General features: G+C 34.8%; 1 protein-coding gene across 21 annotated transcripts in view; it reads right to left on the reverse strand.

The window, feature by feature from the left end:
• The window catches only part of BLTP1 (bridge-like lipid transfer protein family member 1), a 194,398-nt gene that overhangs the window by 94,278 nt on the left and 72,772 nt on the right, over nt 1-27,348 (reverse strand). For 19 of the 21 annotated variants that reach the window (XR_011436204.1, XR_011436205.1, XR_011436203.1 and 16 more), the window contains 15 exons: nt 26,012-26,191; nt 23,975-24,103; nt 21,819-21,938; nt 20,804-21,084; nt 15,364-15,614; nt 12,436-12,694; nt 10,405-11,242; nt 8,130-8,200; nt 7,434-7,607; nt 6,817-6,937; nt 5,433-5,579; nt 4,917-5,044; nt 4,371-4,570; nt 1,945-2,142; nt 1,047-1,258 (listed from right to left, as the gene is read on the reverse strand). Coding sequence is in view for 17 of the 21 variants with exons in the window: in XM_023636601.2 (XP_023492369.2) it covers nt 1,047-1,258; nt 1,945-2,142; nt 4,371-4,570; nt 4,917-5,044; nt 5,433-5,579; nt 6,817-6,937; nt 7,434-7,607; nt 8,130-8,200; nt 10,405-11,242; nt 12,436-12,694; nt 15,364-15,614; nt 20,804-21,084; nt 21,819-21,938; nt 23,975-24,103; nt 26,012-26,191 (3,309 nt within the window). In the remaining 4 variants the exon portion in view is untranslated. The remainder of the gene's footprint in view (nt 1-1,046; nt 1,259-1,944; nt 2,143-4,370; nt 4,571-4,916; nt 5,045-5,432; nt 5,580-6,816; nt 6,938-7,433; nt 7,608-8,129; nt 8,201-10,404; nt 11,243-12,435; nt 12,695-15,363; nt 15,615-20,803; nt 21,085-21,818; nt 21,939-23,974; nt 24,104-26,011; nt 26,192-27,348) is intronic. The other 2 variants (XM_070259660.1, XM_070259661.1) reach the window with 1 other exon arrangement.

Raw genomic sequence — 27,348 nt, forward strand, 5'->3', positions numbered from 1 at the left:
CTCGAGTTTCTGTGAAGTATTTTAGTAGGTGAAGGAGAGGGAAAGAAAAGCTAGACCCTTCCCAGTTCTTTAGTCTAGTGAGCAGCTACTGTATTTTTTAATTTCCTTAATTGAAGTGCTAATCCACACCCACCCTTCAAATACTTCCAAAGACCTCACAAGAAAACTGCGATTAAATTCTTGAACTAGCATCAAATCAAATGTTTCAAAAATAAATTCCAAGAAACCTGGGATTTAGAAGTGATTATGCTAATAAATACTGGATACTCATGACAGATTTCTTAATTAAAAAGTGGTTTCTTTCCTCTTCAACTGATCTAATTTTCAAGCAATCAGAAGTGTGTGTATTTAAGAAAGGTATTTACCAAGTTCTTACTGTGTGCTAGACACTGAGTTAAAACTTTTATATATATTATCCATTTAATCTTCAAATTCTAAAAGGGCAGTATCATTACAATACTCCTGCTATAGATGAAGAAACTTAGGAGAGGGTAAATAATTTGCCCAAAGTCACCAGTTAGTGGTACAACTCTTCTGTAACCTAGGATTTTGAATATTTTCATTATTGCTGTTACTGTACTCATCATGATGAAATTCTATCATGATAAAAATAATAAATGAGTTGCATATGAGGTGTTCTTCAGGATTCTAACTGAAATAGACAGATGTAGACAAAAATATTTAGAACTTACATGAAATACTATCAGTATTGAAACTAATTATTTAAAAAATGAAATCTGCTAAAATCTTTCAAACATAAAAACAAAGTCTGCTTTTGTGAAATTCTATTAATTCATTAATTCAACAAATATTATTAAGTGTCTAATATGAACTAGGTATTACACTAGGTACTATGACAGATATAAATGTTCATTTCAGAAATTATACCCTAGTATCAGTATAATCACCAAATTGCCTTGACTACCATTTAAGCAAAATCCAAAATATGGAAAGATGGGCAAATGTACTCCAAAAATTAATTTTGAATTTGGTACACAGTTTTCTATGTTATTTTTCCAAAACATTATTATTAGAAATTCACCAACTTGTTCATCTGAAACAGAATTTCCATTCAAGTCTGAAGAAGGGCTTGTTCGGTCACAAGGAAGATTATCATCAGAGACATCAGTATTATAGCCACTGCCGGTTGGAGAATCAGAAGAATTATTGGATGTCAGCACTCCACCCCTTTCTGTGACATTAGCTTTACCCATAATTCCAAAAGTATTATATAAAACAGCACCAGACTGTCTTCCTCCTATAAAAATGAAGGAATTTATTTATTAAAAATAGTGGGTGTCTCAATGCTGTACTCTACAATATCCATAAAAACAAAAAAAAAAGAAAAATCTCATGAAGATTTTTTTTCCTTACCAAAACTTTGTCCTTATCTATAGAAGTGATTAAGACTGGATTATCAGGTAAGGAATTATATACAACTACTATTATATAGGACTAAACCAAAAATCTTATACACAATTCAGGCTTCCTGTTAATATATTACTCAATAATGTAAAAGAAAACAAATATAACTGTAAGTCGGTCTGTGTCACTGAAGAAAGGATTCACAGTATTTTCATCTTATATGACAATGCTCTACTAATCAAAGATCCAGTTTCCAAAGGTGCAAACTTTCAAAATCTGGGTAGCTTTGTATTTTATTTGGGAATTTTTTCCGAACCACAGATTGTTTTGTTCAGACATTGAGGTTTTATACACCTAGATCCTCTGCTAGTTTCGAATCACACAATGGAAGGAAAGTTCCACTTATGCACTTAGGATGGAGCACCTCTGATAAGGAACCCTAGGTACCACACTTTTTGATTGAATATGCAGATTCAGGTTATTGAAAGTCATGACTGTTCAAAACATTTCAGTAATATGGGGCCAACATGTTCCCCACTTAAGCAGAATTCAAAAAAAAAGAAAAAAGAAAAAGCTTACCTTTTATGGTTAAATTCTCAAGTCCACATTCAAACATTATCCAACCCCATTTTTCTTGGCTGGGACCTATTCGAGTTACATCTGGAACAGCTTGCTGATCGGTTTCATCCACAAAAGTAAACTCATCCAATTCTTCAAGAGTAAATAAAACTTTGGATTTCTCAAAGGGAATAGCAGTGATGGCACAGGTACCAATGTCTATTATCAACAGAGAACAAAATGGCCATTTCTAAACACAGAGGTTTGTATTTATTTTTTTAAACAATGTAAACATTTGGCACAGTGGTTGTCTTGAAAAGATATCTTAGTATTCTACCAAAGAGAAAAATAAGCAAATGAGCTAACCAATTTCTAAAATAATGCTGCCTAATGTCATACTACTTAAAATGCGCTAGACTCATGTTAAAATAAGAGGGAAAAAAGATGATGCCATAATTAACAAATAATTGCTCAGAGGCAGAATGAACTCACTTCTGAAAGATTATAGGGTACTCTAAAATTAAGAAGCTCCTTAATAATTCAGCTTCATAGTAAACTATTTTTAAACACTGTCTCATCATTTTACAAAATGAAAAATTATTTTAATTAATTATTCAGCCTTAGGAAAAACATTTTCTAGGAAAATTACTACTTTTACTAAAAGATTGCTTGATGCTAACATATTTTATATAAGTACAATTCATCATAGTTATTGCCTCATTCCACTGCTTACAATATGCAATATGGAAACTAACATCCTGAGTGTCTGACAGAGGTTTTTATTTCATCTTACTTTTTTTCACTTTTTTCTCTGATTACAGCTAATGAATACAGAAAAGCAAAATGAAGATTTAAAAAATATATACAAATTTACCACCCAGAAGTAACTTGTTTAGATTTGAAGTAAGTTTCCTTCTGGCTTTTCAGAGGTCATTTTACAAACCCAGCTTTGATTCCCACTTTCTACGTAACAGCAAACCATGATAATTTCCTCAGGTCAATAAAAATTCTTCAAGGATACTATTTTAATAGCGATATAATATGCCATCATATGAAGACACTATACTTTGCATTTATGATTAGAAAGTCTTCCCTGATCAGAGAGTAAATATCCACTTACATTTTTCTATAATTTTCTCATTATTTAATATTTTTCTATTTGTCTTTAACTCCATGAACTTATTCTGATGTATGATTTATGGTGAAGATTTAACTGGAATTTTACTTAAGCTTTTTTATTAGGTATGACACAGATCAAAGTTCTAAAAAGTATGAAAGGGTATACAATGAAAAACCTCCAGCATCACACCCATACGTCCATTCCCCTCCCATATGTAACAAATGCCGTTAGATTATTGAGTATCCTTTCACAGGTATCTTATGTACACAGAAGCAAAGACATTTACGTTTCCCTTTTTTTCCTGCATTTTTACACAACGTCCACCTTGGACTTTCAAAGGGAGTTTTTTTATTGATGAGTTTTTTCTGGATAACGCGCCTTTCGAAATTATATTTAGTTACTACTTCTGGTCTGTAGACATCCAAGCGCAAATTGGTTACCAGTGCAAATTACAGAGCTGAAAAAAGTCTTTTTATACTCAAGCTACTGTATTTTGTCCCAGGCTTTAGGACTACAGATTCAGGCTGTCATGAAAAGTCTCTTTATCTGGAATCCTCAGGTCAAAAGCTTTCGCCTCAAACACAAGGATGGTGAAAATTAGCCTTGAGAAAGCCACAGCATTTACACAGACCCAGAATACAGACAGAAATCATGGAAGCTTCAGAGCCCACAGAATACAGTGAGCAAATTCAAGCAAATCATTTGTTCATTCACGATTGGTCACCTGTCCCATGAGGGTACTTTAGCACAGCAATCATATAACAAACTCAATTCTTCCTGGATTGACTCTCTGACAATCTGAGATCATTTAATCCTCAAAATGAGCATATGTACTGAATTGAGTCAAAAATACTGAAATGGTATATAATGTCTCTGGTTTTCTCTTTTACCTCATGAGGTAGCCATGATCTATCACTCTTATTCATGCTATATTTTACAGACTTGACTATCTGCTTTTGATATTACAATTAATTCTTTTTAATAAAGTTGTGCCAACAGAAAGATTTTGAAAAGTAAGAAAAACTATAAAGATCATACCCTCTCTGTTCTATAATGAGCAAAATACTATGAAGAAAACAGATGGGAGACAGAAGCAGTTCCTAATTTGGGGCCATACCACTAACTTTCCTACTCAAGTTTACCTTCCATTCTGCCTAGAACGTGAGTAATGAAGTTAAATACCATGTGTTCAATATATGCAGAAATACTTTTCTCTTCCTTATACTCAAATTGAGCAATATTCAAAGGGAAAAAAAATGTTTCCTTTTGCAAAATCATCTTAAATTTATACATGTCAAAGAAAAAAATATTTCTTGTAGAATCCTACCTGTTGTATCAAGACCCCTGAGTTGCCCATGGACTCGATGGATATTTAACTTGGCCGCAATTTCTTTGCCTTTTTCTGCTCCAGCATTTGATCGGAGGGATCCAGATGACTGAGGCTGCATCTTAGTTGCATGGACATACCTATCCAAATTTGATGTTCTCCCAGCTTCTGCATTATTTGAAATCTCTTCAACCACACCTCTGTGGAAAAGGGAAAAAAAAGTGTATGATGGTTAAAATTTAAATAATATAGTTCAGTAAAAACATTTAATAAGCAGGTTTAAAAAAAACAAAAAACCATTCCACTGGTTTAATTAAACCAATGTTAATAATAAATTTTTCAGTATTTACAGAAAAATAATATGAATAAAAACAATACAAACTTTTAAAAACCTACTTTGCTAATCTACAAAGTGAGATTTGAAATTACAATACCAGTTTTGAGTTTTAACATTAGAATTTTCAGAAATGTATTAAAATGATGATTAAGGCTTATTTTTACATCCGGCAAGATAATCATGGCTCAAATTAATAAAATCTTTCTTACCTGTTCATACGAACTTGTGTAGCAATTCTGTCAAAACACAATGCTACCAGGGAAACATGAGTCACACTTCTACCAGGAGCCGTACTTGGAGATTCTTCCACTGAGGCTTGCAACAAACATAAGTTTACCTAAGACACAAAATGTCATAAATTTCAGAGGTGAAAAGTGAAAAGCTATGACTTAAACATAAGATATACAGGAAAATGAAAAACCACTGTTAGAAATGACATACCTACATGCCTGAGAGTGATGAAGACAAAGCTCATAAACACAGACTCTCATAATTAATCACAAGTAAATTCTTACTGGATAGATGTGGAAAATGTTAGTAAATATTACCCAATATTCTGCTTAAGTAAACTATTTACATTAATTCTTACATTAGATCATCAAGGGAATAAAATATTTTTGATATTATAATCTAACCTACCACCGTTCGGTTTAGTAAATACAAAGGTTAAAAACTACCAAAATATTCTCCTTTTTCAGAAAAATTTGTAAATACTAAATTGTTACCTTTGGTATGCTAACATTAGCCTGAAGCCCTTTAATTGTTACATTGTCTTGCTTCATTACAAGACTTGTTTGTGCGTGTCCTTGGTTAGTCGTTCCTATGGTAGGGTGCTCAGTTTTTGTTCCTCTAACATCTTGTTTGGAAGATAACTAAAAAGAATGAAGGTAGAATTATTATTTCACAGACCTTTCATAATTTCCATATCACCCACAACAGCAACTTGCTTATTCATTATGGTCCTTTACGTCCACCTATGTGCCAGCTGCCGTCTAGTTTAGCACCCTCAGTCTGATATCCAAACCCTAGAAAAGCTAGGAAACAGACTGGCAGCTTCAGGGTCGACAGAAGTGATACATAACAAAGTGAAATCGGCCTATAGAGAAACAGACAGAAAACATGGTAATAATAATAATAATAGGTATTTTTTCAGGATCACTAAGTTTTACTTACTTGAGGACGGATTTGGTTTCTGATAACTGGTTCTCTGTTGTGTGGGAATATTTTCAACTTTCTTTTGATTTGTACTCCATCACCCTAACTATCTATCACATGAAATGCCAATATATTCTGAACAGCTAGATAACTAAAAATAATCAGCCTCACTTTCACCTTGCCTCTGGTCCCTAGTCCAAACATAACCCAGGTAACTTTGAAAGTCAAACGGAGAATCATCAGAGGAGCAGCAGCATATGACTGCTAAGACACTGGCCTGGTGGCTGGGACCACAGCATAAGTGGAATATCACACACCAGGAGGCAGTAACTTGATTCACTGAGGTGAACAAAACTAATCTCAAAAATATCAAGAGACAAGTTATCGAATCATAGAGGAAAATCAAAATAATATGTAGCTTTGCTCTCTTACAAAATGAATGTACCAGTCCTAAGAAACACTCATTCACTTAGGACCAAAGCTCTTTAGGAAAGGCTTGGAATTAAGCTCCTTCTGAAATAAAAGAAAAAGCCACATTTTAGTTAATATTTTACTACTATTTAATCCATAGTATAGTGATATATGCTATCTCTTACGGAGCCAATGACACATAAAGACTAGAAGTGTTCATGTATTCCAACTTGTACACCTAATAAAATTTTAATACATTCAAGGGGCCAGCCCTGTGGCATAGTGATTAAGTTTGGCACATTCCACTTCAGCAGCCCAGGTTCATGGGTTCGGATCCCAGGCACAGACCTACACCACTTGCCAGCCATGCTCTGGTGGCAACATACATATAAAGTAGAGGAAAACTGGCACAGATGTTAGCTCAGGGATAATCTTCCTCAGAAAAAAAAAGTCCTAATACATTCAAATTTTTTTCAAGCTTGGATATTATGTACACATGAAGAATACTCAGTTTGCCATACTCTTTGAAAAGAAAGTTCTTACATTTTCTGAGAAAGTAGTCTTGCTATTTTGGACAGCCTCCCTGAGGACTTTGGCATGAAGATCATCTACAATGGCAGCTGGGTGTTGGGTACTAGCACAATGAACCATTGCTTCAATATATCTGAGGGAAGAAAAACAGTACATAAAAAACTTAAACATCACTTTATTTTATGATCTAGTTTATCTAAACTGTTCCATTATGTTCCATTCTAGATTTTACTCCCGTTAGTTTTGTCTCCCTAGATAGACAATAAGCTCCTTGCAGGACAGAGAAACTATTATTTCCTCTTTACCCCTTTATTAATTAGATAATAGTAAGAATATCAAACCTAATAATTAGTTCCTGGGTATTTGATCATTTCATGCTCATCAGCCCAAAAGCAAAAAGTGGAAAATATAATGCATTATAATATTGCAATAAAATTACTTAGGCTGAAAAAGTAACAAATGATAACTAAATGAAACAAAGAAAGACCTAAACGTATTTTCATTTTTGTTCAATCAAAATAGCCATCATCAACATTGTTCTTTACAGAAAGATATTACATATCCTAATGATATGACATACATTTATCATTTTATAAAATAACTGTTAAGTTTTCAGACAAAATTAATACCTGTCTAAAGCTTCAGCCACCAGGGGAGTGAGGACAATATCAACAGTTCCTTTTACTTCAACTATGGCTGTTGTCCTGGTCTGAGAGACTGGTTGATCCAGGGTCCACTCTTCTGTTAATGTTTCATCATCTGTGTTATCAACAGCCTTCTTTTCCAGAGGAGTATATGGTGTACTGTACAATTTAACAAGCAAAGAATATATTAAAAAGATTATGAAAAAGGACAGAAGTTGGAGCTTCCTTAAGATGAGTGACCACTTAAACCTACATTTATTTCATGGAATTAGACTAGATATTTTATGTCTCAAATACTTTTCCAAGACAGGACAAATAAGGTACTAAAAGGCAAATTCATCAAAAATGGTTAATACATCAAATGAGAAAAAAAATTCTGATATATTTACTTGATGGGGCTTTTCCAAAATATGAAAACTACAATACTGAATTCTTGTTAGTTTCTGATTTTGATATGCCAAGTTATGGCTTGCATGGTATATCTAACAGAAATGCTACTGATTGCTTATTAACGTAGGCAAAGCCATGACAGACAACATAGTTGAATTATTTGGAGTAATTTATTCATAAAATAAAGTCTCTAGTGAAGTAAAGAACTGCTATTCCTCAGAATAAATTCTACATATCTCATAAGCAGGAAAGACTGACTTTAAACTTCAAAATTATGTAATTTTTACTTACTTTGAAGTCGATCCTGAAAATTGCATTCCTCTGTCTAGTAAAGAATTAGCTGTGAGCCCCTGTTTGATAACCTGGAATAATATAAAATACCACTTATAGTCTAGAATTTTAATACTAATTATTCTCTAATTTTATGCTATCAATCAATATTTGTGAATATACAGATTACCTTGTTAATATGATTTTGATATACGATATACCTGACAAACTGAGAAAATATTCAATTGGTAATTTCAGTTTCTGTTTATTCAGACAAATGACAGGGCAGCACTATGAGGATTCACCAAAGAGAGTAAAAGACTACACACCGAAAGCTCAAAGGCATGTGCTTCAAATGTCTTTTCGCCAGCGTTCCTCCTTAAATTGAGCTTTACTTAGCTAATTTTACAGATTTCTCCTAGTACAATCAACTTTAAGTGGGGAAGAATCAACTACAGGAAAAGCTAGATTGTATCTTAAATCCATGAAACATAACAAATAAAATAAATAATACACTTGAATGATCAAACTGAACACATAAATGCCAGCCAGGTGTTTAGATTTAATGGAGAAAATAACTTTCTTATTTCCTATATTCTATTTCTGAAGTTGTCTAAAGATATGAATTCCTTGACTTATTTTCTCCAGACATTTGACTGCCTGATAAACTAGAAAGATTTATTGAAAATACTAAAATAATTCTAACTTTTGCACAGCAAGTACCATATAGTTTTATACTGGAAAATTCATACACCAACATATTTTCACTTGGAATAAAGAGAATATTTTGAAATCTTAGCGTGAGCAATTTACCTTGGGCAAGATTAAGAAATGGGCACAACCTTAAAATCAAAACTTAGTAACTGTCACTAATGTTTCTTCTTCCTTCAATATATAATCACTCAAAAGCATATTTCTATGTAGGGAGATTCAATTCCACTGATCATATTTCCATCATTACTTAAGTCCAAGCCCAGTATCTCTTGCACAGACTGCTGCAACAGCCTCCTAAGTGATCATCCCACTTCCTCTCTTGCTTAATGACAATTCAATTCCACTTAAGTAGCCAAAGTACATGAGATCACATCACATTTCCTTAAAGTTCTCACAAGTTTCCCAATGAAATTAAAATAAAATTCTAACTACTGATACCCTGGTCTACAAGTCCTTACTGATCTGGCCCTTGTTTAGGTCTCTAGCCCTCATCATGAGTATGTCTCCCTGCAAACTCACTGTGTCTCATATACACTGACTTCTTTCCCATCTTAGAGCTTTAGCAAGGCTGATGTCTGTGCTCGGAATGTAGTGCCCCTGAGTCTTCCCCTCTTCAATTCCTCTTCATTCTTAAAGTTTCGGTTTAAATATTACCTCCTCAGACATACCTTCCACGTCAATACAATCTAGGGTAGCCCACCCCACCCTATTCTCTATCCTGGCATCCTTTGATTATCTTCATAAGACTCTTCTCAATTCTTACCTGTTTATCTACTAACTGGTTGTCTCTCACCCCTACACTATAAGCTCCATGCCCATTTCCCTCATCAATGTACATCAAATACCCGGCACATAGTAGTATATAATAAATACCCGACTTAAGAATGAATAAATTAACATTTAGACACCTTAAATAAGTGTATATGTATAGGTAAGTATATACCACATACGATTCCTCAACATTGTTAATCAGTTGGATAAGATTTTATATGCTTAGTTTTGGTTTTTAAAATCATAAAAATTTCTCTTATAAATTTATAATTTTATAAAAATAGTTTTCATATTGGCTATTATTACTAAATTTATTTTGACATATTTGCAGCTTCCCTCAAAAAGCTATTTATAGAATACATTACAGAAAATGGACAATAACCAATTCATACTAAATTGTAAGATCTCAAATATCAATTGAGTGGAATTGGATTTGCATAGAAGCAGTTATGGATTAGTAGAAAGCATACCAACTATTAAAAACAAATACAAAATTTCATTTTTAACACACAGAAAATATGAATTCATAGAAACTTGACCCTAATCATAGAGTATAATGTAAATAGAGATCATATGTTAACTGATTAACATCATGACAATCAAATCTGAAACTATTCCTCAATTTGATATGCTTAAATTTATAATACCCACCAATAACCCTGAGACCTACTGTCATACATGAAGCCATGACTTCAGAAATTCCTTCTTTCAGAAAGGTAGCTAAAATGACAGAATAATTTTAAAAACAGCATCTTAAAAATCTATTTTTCTAAGTAAATATATCAGTGGAAACTACCAATTTGGTTTATACCTTAAAAGTTGGAACAGAAAGGTGTTCAAATGAGGATGAACTTTCTTCACTGGTTGGTGTATCCAGATCGAGGGGACGATGCAATGAGGACTTTGAGGTTCTTTTGTTGGTTGGGTGCTTCACTGACCAATTAATTACCTGGAACTGAGTAAGGTAAGTCTGATAACAACTCATCACAGGTTGTTGAGAAGTAATCTGTTCGCTCTCTACCGTTTTCTCACTTTCTACAATATACAGATGTTCTATAACTTCATCTTCTCCACCTAATGCAGAAACAAACGAAGCCTGGGAAGGATGAGTTTTGAATGGCAGAGTTCGGGGATCCTGAACGCTTTCTCCATGGCCAGTAAGTGGTCCTTCTACACTGTGATATATGGAACCCCTACTGTAGTCAATCTGCTGGGTTTGTTTTTTCTTCTTTTTTCTACCTGGATAAGTTCCAGGGCCTTCATCACTGCTAATGGGCTCAAATTCTTCAGCTGCAGAAAAGTAGGCTTCGCTATCAGCCATTGACATGCTGGAATCCATTGATCGATATTGGTGAAATGAGTTAGAGTCTGCTGATGGTGTGTATGGGAATGAACCAAAGCTTCTCCTCTGCTTTGGTGAGTCTAGCACATTCTCATCACTTCGGGAGACATCGCTACTAAACTGGACTCCAACTGTGACAGGCTGCTTGTCCCCATAAAAAGCAGCAGTGAGGCTCTTGGTGCTTCCAAGCCGGGTGGAACAAACAGAGGCTTGTCGTTTCAAAGGAGATCTCAGAGGGGACTGGCCGACTGACTTATCCTGAGTATTAGGAGACACAGGGCTGTTTCCTGAAATTTCTGTGGGAATACTAAAACAGAAAGCAGAGCTATTACCATTTACTGTACATCATATAATTTACTCTAAGTATAACCAGAAGTACTTATAAAATCCTTTTAGCAATTTTAATCATTTATTTTATAAATAAAGGAAAATCTAAAATTTTACAATAAAACATCCATAGAGTAGTAAAACAGCACAATGTATTCAGACTCCATATAGTTCCAAAAAAAAAAAATTGAAGCAGCTTAACACACAATAAAAACTTAAAGAAACCCACAGTATAATCTTCTATCCATAATCCATGAACACTAATGCATTTATAAGGTTTTTTTTCTTCCCACATCCTCTAAAAGCTTATCCAAAAAAATATACCAGGGGCCTTTGATTAAATGAGAGGGATTGAAGGAGAGGAAGAAGTGATAGATAATCCTAGTATTTCTGACTTTGATAATGGATGCAGTAGTGCCCTCTACTGAGGGGGAACAAGTTGAGCATGATAGGCACAAGGTCATTTTTCATACGTTACGTTTGAGGTCTCCACGAAACATCCAAGTAGAAATATCAAGAAGGTAGCTTGGCTGACGGGGACAAAGGTTTTGGCTGGAGTTTTACATTTAGAAGACATTAACTACAGATCATGACTGAAGCACATACTTATTGAGACTGTCTAGGGAAACAGTATAGAATGAGTGGAGAAAATGGTACAGAAGAGAGTCCTAAGGGATAACAACATTTAACAAATGGCAGCCTGTAAGAGGAAGAAAAGGAAGAAAGGGAGGAAAAAATGAAGGACATGGAAACAGAGACTGAGAAGGAAGAGGCAAGGAGGTGGAAGGAAAATCTGAAATGTGCTATCAAGTCAAGAGGAAAGTGTGTTTCAAGAAATGAGTGGCCAACTAGTAAAGGGCCAAGAGGAGGACCAAAAAATATTCACCAGACTGGAAGGACAATATCCAAATGCTAACAATGGTTCACTGTGAGTAGTGAGATAAGAAATATTTATTTTCATTATACGTTTTTGTATTTCCTAATATCTGGAAATGAATATACGTATATTACTTTTATAATCAGAAAACAGCAAATGGACATTTAAAAATACACTCAAGAGGAAAAAAATTTTCTACAGTGGGTGAGTTGAGAGGAAAGAAATTTTTCTTGCCATAATGTTAAGCAATCATAATCCTATTATGATCAAGTTTCTAAGTCTGATTGAATACTGACCTTGCTTGGCCATCATCTCTCTTCGTACCACGCAAGAATTCTTTTTGAACCAAATGGTCATCGGCAATAGAAGAGGGACTTTCCTTTTCACCAGCCAGTAAAGGCTGTGCAGCACTAGAACTACTAGTCTCTTCTGAGGAAGACGATGAGCTATGAGATCGTAGTGGTACTTGAAGACTAAGGTGCTGAGTTTTTCTCTCTACTTCTATTCCCACTGATTTGTTTTCCCATTCTTTCCTCTTCATCCCATTCACATTACCTAAACAAACAAAAAAGTAGGTTTTGTGGGAACATAATAATTTCAAAAGCAATTTATGAAAACTATGACAACTTAATTCCCTGTTTTTAAGTATAATCATTTTTAAAAAGCATGGTATCTAATTTCACATAGCAATATGCTAAACACCATAGAAATATATCCCATTAAGTAGGGATCCAGAGTTCACAGACAGTGGATTTTTTGGGTGTTTTTTAACCTTTTATTTGAAAAATTCCAAACTTATAGAAGACTTTCAAGAGTACTACAAAGAAACCATAGATCTTTTACTCAGAATTACCTATTTTAGCACAGAAACATTTTGTCCCATTTGCTCTATTTATATATAATAGACATAATACTTTTTGAACCATCTGAGAGTAATTTGCAGACACTGTGGCCTTTTACCCTAGATACTTAAATGTTTATTTCCTGAGAATAATACATAATCACTGAATAGTTATCAACTCCATAAATTTAGTATTTATACAACTCTCTTATCTAATCTACCACGTGCTTTCCAATTTTCTCAGTTGACCCAATAATGTCCTTTAAAACACTCTCCCTCCCTCCAGTAGAGGATCCAACCTAGGATTATATATTATTGCATTTGGTTGTCATGTCTTCTTTAACCTGGAACATTTCCTCAGCCTTTTATAATAGCCCTGTGCTGTTATGTAATTGGGGGGGGGGGGGATAAAAGGAGAGTTCTATAGCTGCTCAGATCCAAAAAATAACTCTTGCTCAACTTCCCCTCTCCTCCAGCCATCCCTGTGGTACCCAAGAAGAGGAAACTGCTAACAGGAGAAAACATCTCCCCAAGCAGAATCTAGTCCTAGATGGAATTTAAGGGATAAGACTTAAGAACTTACAATATAAGTAATATTATTTGCTTCTACTACCGTAAATGTAAAAATCAGAACAAAAGTCAACAGAAAACTGGGGTCAAAAATAATAGATTCACATCTAAATGATAGGAAACCAGTGTTCACTGACCTTCCCAGGAAATCTTTAGATCTACCAATATGTCCTCCTTGATTCTATCCTGACACATCTATACATCTATATTTGGCTTCTGAAAGACTCAACAATCAGAAAGTCAGACACTTACGTAGGGGCTAACCCCAATCTTCTATGGACAAGAAACTTATGGTAATTTACCAAGTACAACTCGCTCTTGAGAGAATCACTAGGAGGTATAGACATTCCCTGTTACACATTCTAAGAATTATGATGAGCTTGCTCACTGTTAGAGAATTTGTTGTTTTTCCCCTTTTACACCATGTGTAAATTCTCTGTAGATTTTCTTCCTTGTGTTTGTGATGGTTACATTTTGATCTGCATATCAGAAAATCACGCCAAGTCTTTACAACTAGCGTGAGCTGCAGAACGGTGGAGAGACCACTCAAGGGGCTTCCATGGCCCTGATTCTAGTTTCTGCTCAGCCATCTACTTGGCTGCATGGCTTCACGCAACTCAGTCTCAGGGATGAGCCTTGGTTTCTTCACTATAAATAGGGATAATACAAAACTCAAGCGGTAGCTTGCGGACAAAATGAGAAAACCTTTAAAAACCACATTCAAATGTAAAAAAGTAATATAAGAAGACAGCTAAGTTAAATTTTATTTAGCATCTTTCTTATCCTTTAACTGTCAGGAAGTTTCAGCGTTTGGTGATTTTTATAAGATAATCCGCTCTTATTCTAGCAAACATGCTGAAGTCAACCTTAACACAACATGCACACACGTATTAATATTCAGTGAAAAAATCATTTAAACAGGAATTTGGCATATGTAGTCCAGCTCTTTCCTCTAAGAGCTCCTGATACATGGGAAATAAATCCAATAAAATCTTAAAGTATTTCTTTCCTATCTTTGTCTACTGATAAAAGGCAGCACTAAGTTAAGGTTTTTGAATGGATCAAGGGAAAAAGTCTAAATATTGGTGAAATATTAAGACTTTTCTACATTTTGTTTCTTGATAGCACGACAACTTAAGCAGTAAATACTGAATTTAATTGTAGGAACATACAACTAAGAAACCCAAAGGGAAATCCATTTCTGAAGTCTTTAAAGAAAAGACACTAGATAAATCTAAATCAAATACACTTAAAGCCATCATTCACTGCTCGCACTAAACTCACGTATTTGCAAAGTTATCCTCTAGGCTTTAAGGAGAGATCACAATTCTCTCCTTGACATGTTCAATTTTAGTGATAAGGAGAATATTTTACAAAAATATTTGATAACATGGGGGCAAATAGTATAAATATTACTATTGATAAGTTTTAATAAAAGTAAATTGGCAAAACAACTGTTAATTTGAAGCATAGCTATACCTAAGTATATCTCTGGAAGCTGGGTTCTAGGAAAATGATATATAAGGAAATATTTAGAATAAGCTTGGCCAGGAAAATCACCCATGTCAACAAAAGGAGATCTGAAGAGATCTGACCCACTTTTGCCTTGTGTAACAATGAAAAACTCACTAGTATTATCTGGCTTTAGTTAAATCACCTGTAAAAACAAAGGCAGATTATACTGAACCCTATCGGTAGGACTACTCAAAAATTAATGGAGTTGAACTAAGTAACACTGAACTTTTCTCAGAATGGCATAGGGATAAAGATAATAAAAGATTAGCACAAGAGACAATATAATACATTTTATTACCGTCTACAATTTTGGGAATTTCTTTAGTAATAATCCATTCTCCAGGCTGTAGCAGAGACTGTCCATAATACATATCAGACTCTGCACTCGTGCTTGAAAATGCAGAGCTACTGGAAGGTGTCAACTCTTCAAGTTTGAAGAAATCTAGGCCAGTTACTGTGCCACCAAAGAATCTGCAGCCACCGAGACAGCCGCATTTGTTCCTGCACCTCTTACTCTTCAGGGTATCGTCCGGCCACAGAAACCACAACCTGAACAGAGCCCAAAGCAAAACAAACAAAAACAACTCAGTAAGAAATGGAAAGCTTTTTGTCAGATAATTAAAGTTAATTGTTAATATTTTTAAAAGACAAGGTAAACACAAACACAAAGGTGTTTTTAATCATGTTGCCATTCTACAAACAAATACTTTCACCACGGTAAGTGAGAAGGAAATAAGTAGAAACAATAGGAGAGATACAGCATACACTAAAAAAAACACACAGCGAAAAAGCAAATATAAAAATCAGACATTTAAAAACAGCAGTAAATATTCTCAAAAGGACTAAAAATTTTAAACATTAATCTAAAAAGTGGACAAAACTATTAGTATAGATTATGCTTAACAGATAATTTACTTAAGCATTTCAAAGTCTATTCCATGGCAAATTTAATACACCAAATTATAATAAATATGGGGCCAGTAAGAAATTATTTCTCAACAAAACCAAAATAATCTACCATTCTATATTTTAGAGAAAAATATCATAATAATTTTGTAATAAGGATTCTAGATGAAGTATTAAGAATTAAGACAAGAGAAAATGTATACAAAATTCTTCAGGCTCTGTGAGTGACCCACAGACAAATCCGTAAGTACTTATTAACTCCCATCCTTTCTTAAAAACTATTATAAAATACAAATCTGGGAGATATATCTTTATTCTTTTTTTAACCTTAAATAATAAAACCACCTAATATTAAAAGTCCATTTTTCTAAGCATTTTCACATGCATTATCTCATTCGATCTTCAGGGCCCTCACAGGAAGACAGAATAGGCACTATCACTTTCATTTTCCATTCATTCATTTATATTTCTTGAACATATCTATTACGTGCCCAGTATTGTGCTAGGCAAAACTGATACAGTCTTATACATATGAAGTTTACAGTACAGAGGCAAAGACAGGCCACAAATAAGAATATCTAATCATAAATTATAATAAGTGTTATGAAGTAAATAACAGGGTGTTGTCACAAATAAAAATGGAGAACCTTTCAAAAAGTAATATTTCAGTGAAAGATGAGATAGAATGAATACATCAAGTTAGAAGTGGAACATCAGTCTCGAGAAGACAGAAGGAAAAATATGTGAGAAATCCTTAGGATGTGGGAGAATTTGAGGTATCATTTCAATTAGATGTTACCAATTTCATATCACTTCTCTATTTTAAAGTATTAAGATTCAGTCACTCAGCAAAAGCATTTTAAAGCAACTATCAAAATAAAAGACCTTATATGTCCCATAGACCTTTTTTAGTTCATTTGTGCAGCAAAAAGCTTAGTAGAATGCATGACTTTGCTGTCATCTAGATGTGGGTTCAAATTCTGCCTGTGCCACTTAATAACTCTAGGACTTCGGACAAGTTAGTTAACATTTCCAAGCCTCAGTTTCCTCCTCTGTAAAATGATGGTCTGATATATCTAATAAGATTGTTGTGAGGATTAAATGCTATAACATATGTAAAGCACATGATGCAAAATCTGGAATACAGAAGTTGCACAAGACATGTAAGCTCCTCCATTCCCTATCTTTATATAATCCAACGCACTACACTCATGCATTGCTTAACGACAGGGATACGTTCTGAGAAATGTGTCCTAGGTGATTTGTCGTCATGCGAACATCATAGAGTGTACTTATGCAAACCTAGATAGCACAGCCTACTACACATCTAGGTTATATGGTACTAATCTCATGAGACCACCTTCATATATACGGTCCTTCATTGACTAAAATGTCATAATGCAGTGCATGACGGTAGTTCTCAAACCTTAGCTTGCATTGGAATCACCTGGAGGGCTTATTAAAATATGAAGAGCTAGGCTCCAAACTCCAGAGTTTCTAACTGAGGTCTCGGAAGACCTGATTAAGTAAATTTCCAACAAGCTCCAAGGAGATGTTGGTGCTGGTGGTTTGGGAACTATACTTTTCAGAAACACTAATCTAATGAAACTAATGGCCTATCAGTCCAGTAGCTTTTCTAGATGTATCGGAAATGAAAACTTATTTGTAAAAACTCCTGAGAATCAAATATGCACAAGGCAGCCAAAGCTGAAGGCCAATTACTTACCATGTAGGGAGAGGCAATTCATATGGGCCCTAAACATCCCTACCTGTTCTTGCTGAAGATGCCAAGAATGCAAGGCTCTGACCAGGCCATTTCTCAGGGTTCTGCTGGCAGTAAGCAACCTTCAGGGATAAGGTAATGTCTCACCCTGGGAAACAGCAGGCTTGCTTCCACTTACTAGAAAGGTAGAATCCCTAAGTTCAGTGTTCTTCTCCTGTAATGCATCCCACTGTGTACAGACATCCATCATGGGCCTTCTGTGTCACCCCCACGGGACCCAGGGATAGGACTGCCAGATTTAGCAAATAAAAATAAGTTTGTCCTATGCAATATGTGGGACACACTTAGACTAAAAAGTTATTTGCAGTTTATCTGAAATTCAAATTTAACTGAGCATCCTGTATTTTATCCACCAACCCTACCTGGAGGGCATGGGGAACTAACGCAAACACATGTGACTCTGGCAACTGCTTTTATTGTAATAAAGTCCTTTCTCTCTGACCAGGAATCTTGTGTCATCTGCCAGTACCCATGAAACTGTGGCAGGCTAACCTGTTAGCTTGTGAGTAGGATAATAGCCCAGACCCTTCACATTTCTTGACAAACCAGAGCACTGAACCAACCTAAATGAGCCACCTGGAACAACCTGAATCACGTGGGGCCACCTCCTTAGCTTCATCAGCACCCTGCTTGGCCACCTGACCTAATCAGACACAGGCATTTTGTTCACACTAACTGGCTTCCTAAGCAATAATTAACAAAGAAACCAAAGTTTTTTAAACAATATTCTCCACACGAGTTTTCATATTCAGATTTACAAGGTGTCAGTATCTTAAATTAATTTAAAAGATTAATGTAATCTCAATAAAAATCTTATTGGAATTATTTTTTAACTAGAAAAATAGTTTTTCGGAGAAAATTAACAGATGAAAATACCCAAATATTTTGTGAAATGGAGAAATGAATATGTATTAGCTATAAACCTTTTCCTCTGTATCTGAATAGATCCTTGCAGAAAAATCTGTTTACATCCTTGGCTGGATTAACACACACATTATTAAAAAATCCAGATGGATCAGAGTTTTATGTTAACAAAAAAAAAGGAATAGAAAAAAATAAGAAAATACAGGTGCCATCTGATTACTAGCAAAAGAAATGTTTTCTTAAATTAGTACAAGAAATCACAAAGAAAAAGACTGCCATATTTGAATACATAAAAATTAGAGACTGTATATAAGATCAAAAAAATTAAAAGATGAAACAGGGGCCGGCCCAGTGCGCAGCAGTTAAGTGCACATGTTCCGCTTTGGTGGCCCAGGGTTTGCCAGTTTGGATCCTGGGTGCAGACATGGCACCACGTGGCAAGCCATGCTGTGGTAGACGTCCCACATATAAAATAGAGGAAGATGGGCATGGATGTTAGCTCAGGGCCAGTCTTCCTCAGCAAAAAGAGGAGGATTGGCAGCAGATGTTAGTTCAGGGCTAACCTTCCTCAAAAAAAAAAAAAGATGAAACAACCTGCAAATATTAACAGGGATCATAAAAAGGGTGGTAATCTATAAAGAACTCTTAAGAATTGTAAGAAATACACCAAGATCCCAATAAATAAATGTGCATAGAATACCAACAGGCAATTTGCAAATGAGGAAATTAAAAGTTGATAAATATATTTAAAAAAAGTATTAATCTTACAAACAAACAAATGCAAAATAAAACAAAGAGATACCACCTTTCCGTTATCATAAAATGCTCAAAGGGTAGCAAAAAGGCAGTGAGCAGAGACTCTCCTAAAAAGCCACTGGGAATATAAACTGAAATAATCTTTCCAGGAAGTGATTTGAGAATGCATATCAAAAGTTTCAATTTTTAACACAGACATACCCCTCTTCTAAGGAAACTATGAGGAAATACCCAGAAAGTGTGGAAAAAGATTTTACGTGGAAAAATTTTCCTCTTTTATCATGGGAAACTTAGATATAATCTACATATTTAATAGAAGGGCAATGGCTAAGTAAAGCACAATACATTTTTTTGATAGTGTATTAGTATTCGTTTAAAAGGAACTTGATAAAATTTTTGATCATGTGGGCAGACGCTTAGGATGTAAGTTTAATACAAAAACAGAATTAAAATATAAATTGGGATGATTTCAAGTATAAGAAAAATACATTAGAAATACTGGAAAGAAATACTACGAATTCAATGTTATAGGATCATGATAATTATTTCCTTTATTTCTTAATAGCCTTCTCTATTTTTTTTTATTTTTTTTTTAGGAAGATTAGCCCTGAGCTAACTGCTGCCAATCCTCTTTTTGCTGAGGAAGACTGGCCCTGAACTAACATCCACACCCATCATCTTCCTCTGCTTTATATGTGGGATGCCTACCACAGCATGGCGCATCAAGTGGTGCCATGTCTGCACCCAGGATGCCAACTGGCGAACCCCTGGCCGCAGAAGCGGAACGTGCACACTTAGCCGCTGTGCCACCGGGTCAGCCCCTAGTCTTTTCTATTTTTAAAAAAGGCTTGTATTAACTTTATAATGGGGAAGATGGAGATGGAAAATGCCATACTGTCATTTTAAACAGAAAAAATTCAGTAAGAGGCTCTGGCAATTTTTTAAAAGGCAGATATAATCATTTCTTAAGGACCAATGAAAATAGGTCTAAGTAGTCTTAGTCTTCCCTACAGTTGTGAAGGCCTACAAAAGGAGTTTTGCAGAGTGCACAGTGATAGCAATGGTGGTTTCTAGGCATGATGAATTGGAAGTGGAGGGCTATGGTCAGAGAGAAGGGGGGTGGTGCCTTATGTTATTTGGGACCAGCAATTTAAACTTGTTTCACTGTTGACATACATAGTATGGGCTTAGAAACCCATCAAAAAATAACATTATTTCTAGCAACGACATCATCACCAGAGATGAGATATACAATGTATTTACTTAACTAACAGGCCCTGATATAGTCATTGAGGTGCACCAAGCACAATCATATTAGGTCTTTATTTAAAAGGTTCTTATTCCATTCCAAAGAGTAGAATTTCCTCCACAATAATCTAGTAATTTTCATCTGAACTTGAGACTATTGCTATTCTTAAATTTCACTTACCTCTTAGTTCTGGCATCATGAGTTTCTAAGAAATGTCTTTGTGCCTCATGTTTAGAATGATGATCAGCAGCTAATGCAATATCAACAGTAATAAGTCCTAAGTTGGCTGACCCAGCTTCAAGCCAATAGGCCCTCCGGAGCACTGCAGGCTGAAGTCCCACTCTGGAATTATTTAACTGTTCAATGTACTGTCTCACTTGAAAATCTTGAATTGCAGCACTAATTCCTTCCCCAACCGACTGATTGTGGAGATTACAGTTTGCAATCCGAATTGCACCCATCTAAAGTTGAATGAAGAAAATGAAACAAAACTGTAGTTTCCATATTTTTAACCAACTTAGCATAAACTTCAGAATAGGTAATTATTCAAAATTGCAAGAAATATAGACAGAAGAAAGGAAAAAGAAAAAAGGGGAAAGGGAAATAGAAAGATAAATGCAACAAAACAAAAACAGATTGTCAACAACAAAAACAAAAAGGATAAAAGGAAGAGAACATGAGTCCAAAGGAAAACAAGAGGAGGAGGAAAGAAAAGTTGGAAGGGTAGTAAATAATGAAATCACAGAAGCCTAACAAGACTGATTTTAAACAGTAACCCAGAAAGCAGAGGTGGCAACCTAATGTTTCAGGAGCCAGGCAGGAAATGTAAATGTATAAAACACTCAAAATGTATGCATAAAACATACAAAATGTATAAAAGGCATTCAAAACCAAATCTTTTAAAAGCATTACCAACTTACATCCCCGCCATAAAAGCAACCTACTAGTTTATAACCCTGCCATAAAACAATGTTATAATAATTCAGTTAGAGTAGGAAAGTACAGAAAGTGTGCTTAAAAAAATAACACTGGGAGAGAATATGGAGGAGTAAAAAATAGAAAGCTATATCCTAGAATTTTGTAGTATTCTGTGAGATGGCAAATTATACATGTGCGTTGTATTTCAAGAAATTGAGGTTTGGTTTGGTAAAACAGAAAAAGAACTACATTGGCCAAGAAACAGATAAACGTGTACCTTTACATTTGTAGCGCAGCCATGCTCCACAATATAAACATCAGCTCCATCAACTGCTAAACGAGTCATAGTATATTTCAAATCATCTGAAGTTGGACAAGGCCCAGGAATACAACTCAACTAAAAAAGAAAAGCATTGAACATGTAATTTTCACCATCAAGTCATTATTTTGATGCTTAAATCTCCTTATTTGAGCTAACAAACAAAATTCTGGTTATATGCATATTTTAAAAAATCAGTCAGTTACATTTCACTTCTTATGATGATAAAGGAAATCATCAGCAAATGAAGTCTTTACCAATTAGAAAACTAATTATTAGTAACCACAAACCATTTGCATTCAAAGGGAAAAGTAGCAAGTCTAAATTGACAGAATATATATATATAACTTGTTATTGAAACTCAGAAAGAATAGTCAAAGAAAACTGATAAGTAAACAATGTCATAGGTTTATAAGAACCGTACAGGAGTTTAAAGTTGTAAGATTTTCTTATGAGTACTCCATATTCCATACACATACACACATGTATTAGTTTTTACATAAATATATCACACATATATATAAACCCACAAATATATCAACTGTGAATTTTATGATGATATCTAGGACAATCCACACAAATTTAATTTTGTTTTATCCCTAAAACATAGATTTGGCCATATTTAGGTTGCAAGAAAACATACACAACACCTACTTCAATGAACTTCTTGGGGAAATGGTAGCCCTGAGTAAATGACTGGCCCAGTAGCATGTGACTGCTCATGAGTGGCAGAGACAGGACTAGGATGCTGATGTCCTGCATCATAATTAGTGCTCTATACTAATGTATTTCCTCCACAAAAAACAGACTTAAAGAAACCTAATCTAAAATGATAGAAACCATACCAGTGGTTGCATGGAATAGTGGCTGACCACAAAGGGACAAAAAGGACTTTTCTCAGGTGATAGAAATGTTCTAGATCTTCGCTGGTGGTAATGGTTACACTGGTTTCTATAATATTACTTTTTTAAAAGGGTGGATTTATTGTATATAAAAAAACTTTAATGCAATATAAAAGCTTTGAGTCTAAAAAAAAGGATAGGAGATGCCTACAAGCATGCATGAATCATTCAAAAGAAACAAACTGGCTGACATACGACTAAGGAACTAATTCCCTGGATTCTGGCAAAGCGTTTATAACAAGAAAAAACAATTTTATTACCAATTATACTGTCTCCTTTATTGTTGGTAAATAAGCAAGGGTTACAGATTTTTTTGGACATAAAATTAAAAGCAGGATGAATTACTTTCATTTCATAGTACATACATATACGTTCATATACAGTACTACAATAGCAAATAAATATAGTTTGTATAGCAAAAGAAAAGAAAAAGAAAGGCATATACTAGGAAGAAAAACTAAACTGTTAACAATGGTTATCTCTGTGTTGTAGAAGTAGGGTAAGTTATTTTTCTTTTTTCAAACTACCATGTTTTCCAGATTTTCTGAAATGAGCAAACTCTCCCTGAAAAAAAATGCTCCCCACCCTCAAATTCATAAGAAACAGTATTCACCGCAAAATAAAACTCTGCATTTCACTGCCACTGCCCATGGATTTAGGGATTATCACCTACTTTTTACAACCCTTTTTACTTTTTAAGGGTACTGAAATGACCCTTAGTCAAGGTAGGGCAATGTTGTGGGAAGAGCATAAAAATGGGATTCCAGAAGCTTGGCAAAGGCCCAACACTGCTAATCACATTAGGAGAACAGGTATGTTCCAGAGGGGGCTGCAAACAATGTCACATAAGGAATTTAACCTCCTTCTTGCTTCAATTTCTAAATCTTCCACATAAATATACAACCATATCCCAAAGAGTTAGTGCAGTACTGCAATAAGATATGAGTGCTAACAGTAAAATGGAAGAGATAAAACTTTTATAGTATCTCCATTTATTTGTGATGTATGTTTTAATAATTACCTCATATTTTAGATACTTACAACTAAATACAACTGGCTAAGAACCTGCAAAATAATTTTATTAATTGAAAAAACTGAACTATAGTGTTTACTTGATGGCTATGTGCATTTGATTTAAAGCTGATATGCCAATCTTTCATTTTAAAAAATCCATAAATGTCCATAATACTGCTAACATATTTCTCAACATACCTTGGATTCACAGAACCGACGATCAATTCCATGCTGACATATTAGTACTGATTTTGGTCTTTCCAGTTCATACTCCCGACATACCACATGAAAAACAAATGTCTGCCCCCACTCCAAGAGACAAGCCAGCTACAAACAAGCAGTGACCGAGTGACAACATTGTTAGCATTCTCAACAAGTGTTCAGAGTTCAAAAGCTTATCAAGAATACTAAGAGAGCTTGAAAGAGCCCAAACTCTGTCTTATACCTGCTGTTACATGATGTGCTTTTTAGCCCAAAACGTGATTTTTCTACCTTGACGTCATTTATAAGCTCATATTACTTTTCATTTCTGAATGAAAAGTATCGCCAAAGGAAAATTCATTTCAATTGAAAAGTTCAACTTCAGCAACTTCTAAAGAAAGAATTTTTCTTAAAGGTTTTATCTTTCTCCTCATAAGACTAACTGGAATTCTCTGCATAGAAAAGCACCTAAAATTCTCTACCTAATAATAAACCAAGCTTTGATGTGAAATTTGTAGTATCTAATTATCATATTCTGCTACAATCTTGGAAAGTCAGTTATTTTGAATATTAAAGCACTTTTGTTGTATAAATAGTAGCTTAAGTAAACACATATCAATTCTTCATCAAATCTCGAGTTTAAAAAACCTTAATTTTATAATTGCTTGAAGTTAACAATAAACACACTGAGACACAGGTATACGTGATATCATCCCCTCAAATAAGCACATAATTTAAACTTTTGGAAAACATGAATTTCACTTTTAAAACACACAAAGCATGGAATAAACATTAAAAGCACCTATGGATTCAGGAATCTCACAGGAAACAGTGATGCCAAGACTCTAGTGAAGAAACAGAAATGTTTCATCTCCTAATAAGTGCACCTTATAAACATATGAGATTCTAGCAATCCTTAAAGGAATATGCTTCAGTTTTTACTTATCTATTTAAAAGCAAGAAATGGCAGACAATAAGGAGAGGATAGTTATGAGGTCAGTGAGCACTGAATATTTCTTTTGATCTATTTTTATACACTCCGTTATATATTTCTTTTCATCCATTTTTATATAAAATATCCCTTTTCAGTTCCATTCATTTTCCTACTATTTCTAGAATCTTAATTTTTGCTGCCTTCCAACAACTTCTTTCAGATATACAAGGTACCTAGATTCTTTATTCACCTTCTTGTTGCTACTACCTACCTCTAAATTATATGTTTCATACCCATTCTGTTACTTTCTATCAAAATTGAGCATGTGCATTTCTACCAATTCCAGTCTTTTGAAATGCCAAGAAAAGCATGCATATTATCATAAATATGTGGCTCAATAGGTGAAATGTTACAGTAATATGGCTATTCAACTAAATTTCAATGGTTCATTTCCAGAAGTAAATAATCTTTGAGGCCTCTGAGTCTTCTAAAGACTAAGTAGGATTGGGGTTGGGGGGGAATTTATCCAAAAGGATCACAACTAGCACTCTAGACCAGGTTAACTTACCAGTAAATTCGTTTTTATTTTTTTAAAACCAGTATCTATATCACTAACAGCAAGTACAATGATGATGTCTTGCTTTCGGACATGACAAGTAAAGAACGATGCTACCTAATCCATAACATCATAAATGTTATTTTCAAATCCTACTTTAAAAATATATAAGAAAGCAAAGGTCTTGGAAAATTATTCTATTCTTGGAAAAGAACACTGTTCCAACAGTGCAGAGTCAACTAATATAATTTTAATAATATATAATGTGATTTCCAGAACAGTTCTCATCCTGTGTTTTTCAGAAAGAAAGTCTTGAATTCTTGAAGGTATTATGGAGAACTATAAAACAATACACCGTCAACTCTGTGTGGCTCAGAAAAGTGAAACCTGTCTCTGACTTGTCTATTGCTAAGAAAATTCTGAATGACTTCTATCCAAAAGCAAATGCAATGAACATTCACCAGGCAGACAACTTCGTCTTGGGGAGGTGAGTGAGTAAAAGAAAAAGAGAGTCATTCAGGAGACAGTGCTCTGAGAGTCATACCTGTGGTGCCGTGACCTTTGCTGTAAGGCTTCCAGCCTGCACATCAATCAGCCATGCATACTCTAAGGAATCACTTCCCAAAGGAAGACCCTCTGCTGAGAACATAGCGTGTGCTCTCAGCTGGAGACCTGACAAATTGATGTGCCCTTCTCTGAGTACTTCATCCACTGGGGGTCGCTGCTGAAAACAGTAAGAAAAGGACTGTAAGAAGTACAAGAAAATCATGTTATACTTTCTGGTTGCTTTTTTTCCCCAGAGACAAACAGTAAAAACATGTTATCGGGAAAATAAGACTTCAGGATTCACAAGCTCCTAACACAACCTTGTACCCATAAAAGTAGTCTGAGTTAAGCTTCTTTACTGACAATATCCACGAGAGCCCAACTGCAAAGCAAGACAGCGAAGTCCTGAAAAGAAGGCAGATCTCTGATTGGTCACTGCCGTGATGAATAAAAAGAAACTAGTGCTCGGACCGACAGTGAATGTAACAGGCCAATCTTTTATAGGAAGGCAGGAATGTGAGATCAAAATATTAAAAAGACGAAAATATTAGAGAATAACAAAGAACATTAAGACCACAAAATGAAGAACTAGGTTAAAAAAAAAGCAGCCATCTTCCATACAGATTTTGAGAACTATGTAAATATAAAAAGGATAGATTTATCTTACAGGGAATAATTTTATACTCACTACTGAAAAGCATGAAATATTTCACAGAGAAAATTTCTAAGACTTATTCAGAAAGCTCAAGGATATGTCCTAAAACAGGGTATTCCATGGAACACTAGTTTCCCCAGAATACAGAATCAAATGTTTGGCAATGCCCTACCCAATTAATCACCAATTTCTGTAGAATCTACCCTCCCATCTCTCACAAATGCATTGACCTTCTTTATCTTCACTGCTATCATCCTGATTCAAATAATCTGACTTCTTGCCAGGATCTTTGCAAAGCCTCCCAACATTCACTTTTTTTTTTTTTGCTAAGGAAGATTTGCCCTGAGTTAACATCCATTGCCAACCCTCCTCTTTTTTCTTTTTTTTTTGCTTGAGGAAGATCAGCCCTGAGCTAACATTTGTGCCAATCTTCCTCTATTTTTTTTTGGAAGTGGGACAACTCCACAGCGTGGTTGGTGAGTGGAGTAGGTCTGCACCCAGGATCTGAACCCATGAACCTGGGCCAAGAATGAAAGCAGAGAGTGAAAAACTTTAACCATTTGGCCATGGGGCAAGGCCCCCAGCATTCATTTTTACATCTTTCTGCTCCATACTCTACAAAATGACCACAGAGATCTTTTAAAAAGGCAAATATTATCATGTTCTTCTCTCAAGATCAC

Source organism: Equus caballus, chromosome 2, assembly GCF_041296265.1.
Source record: "Equus caballus isolate H_3958 breed thoroughbred chromosome 2, TB-T2T, whole genome shotgun sequence".
Classification (NCBI taxonomy): Eukaryota; Metazoa; Chordata; class Mammalia; order Perissodactyla; family Equidae; genus Equus; species Equus caballus.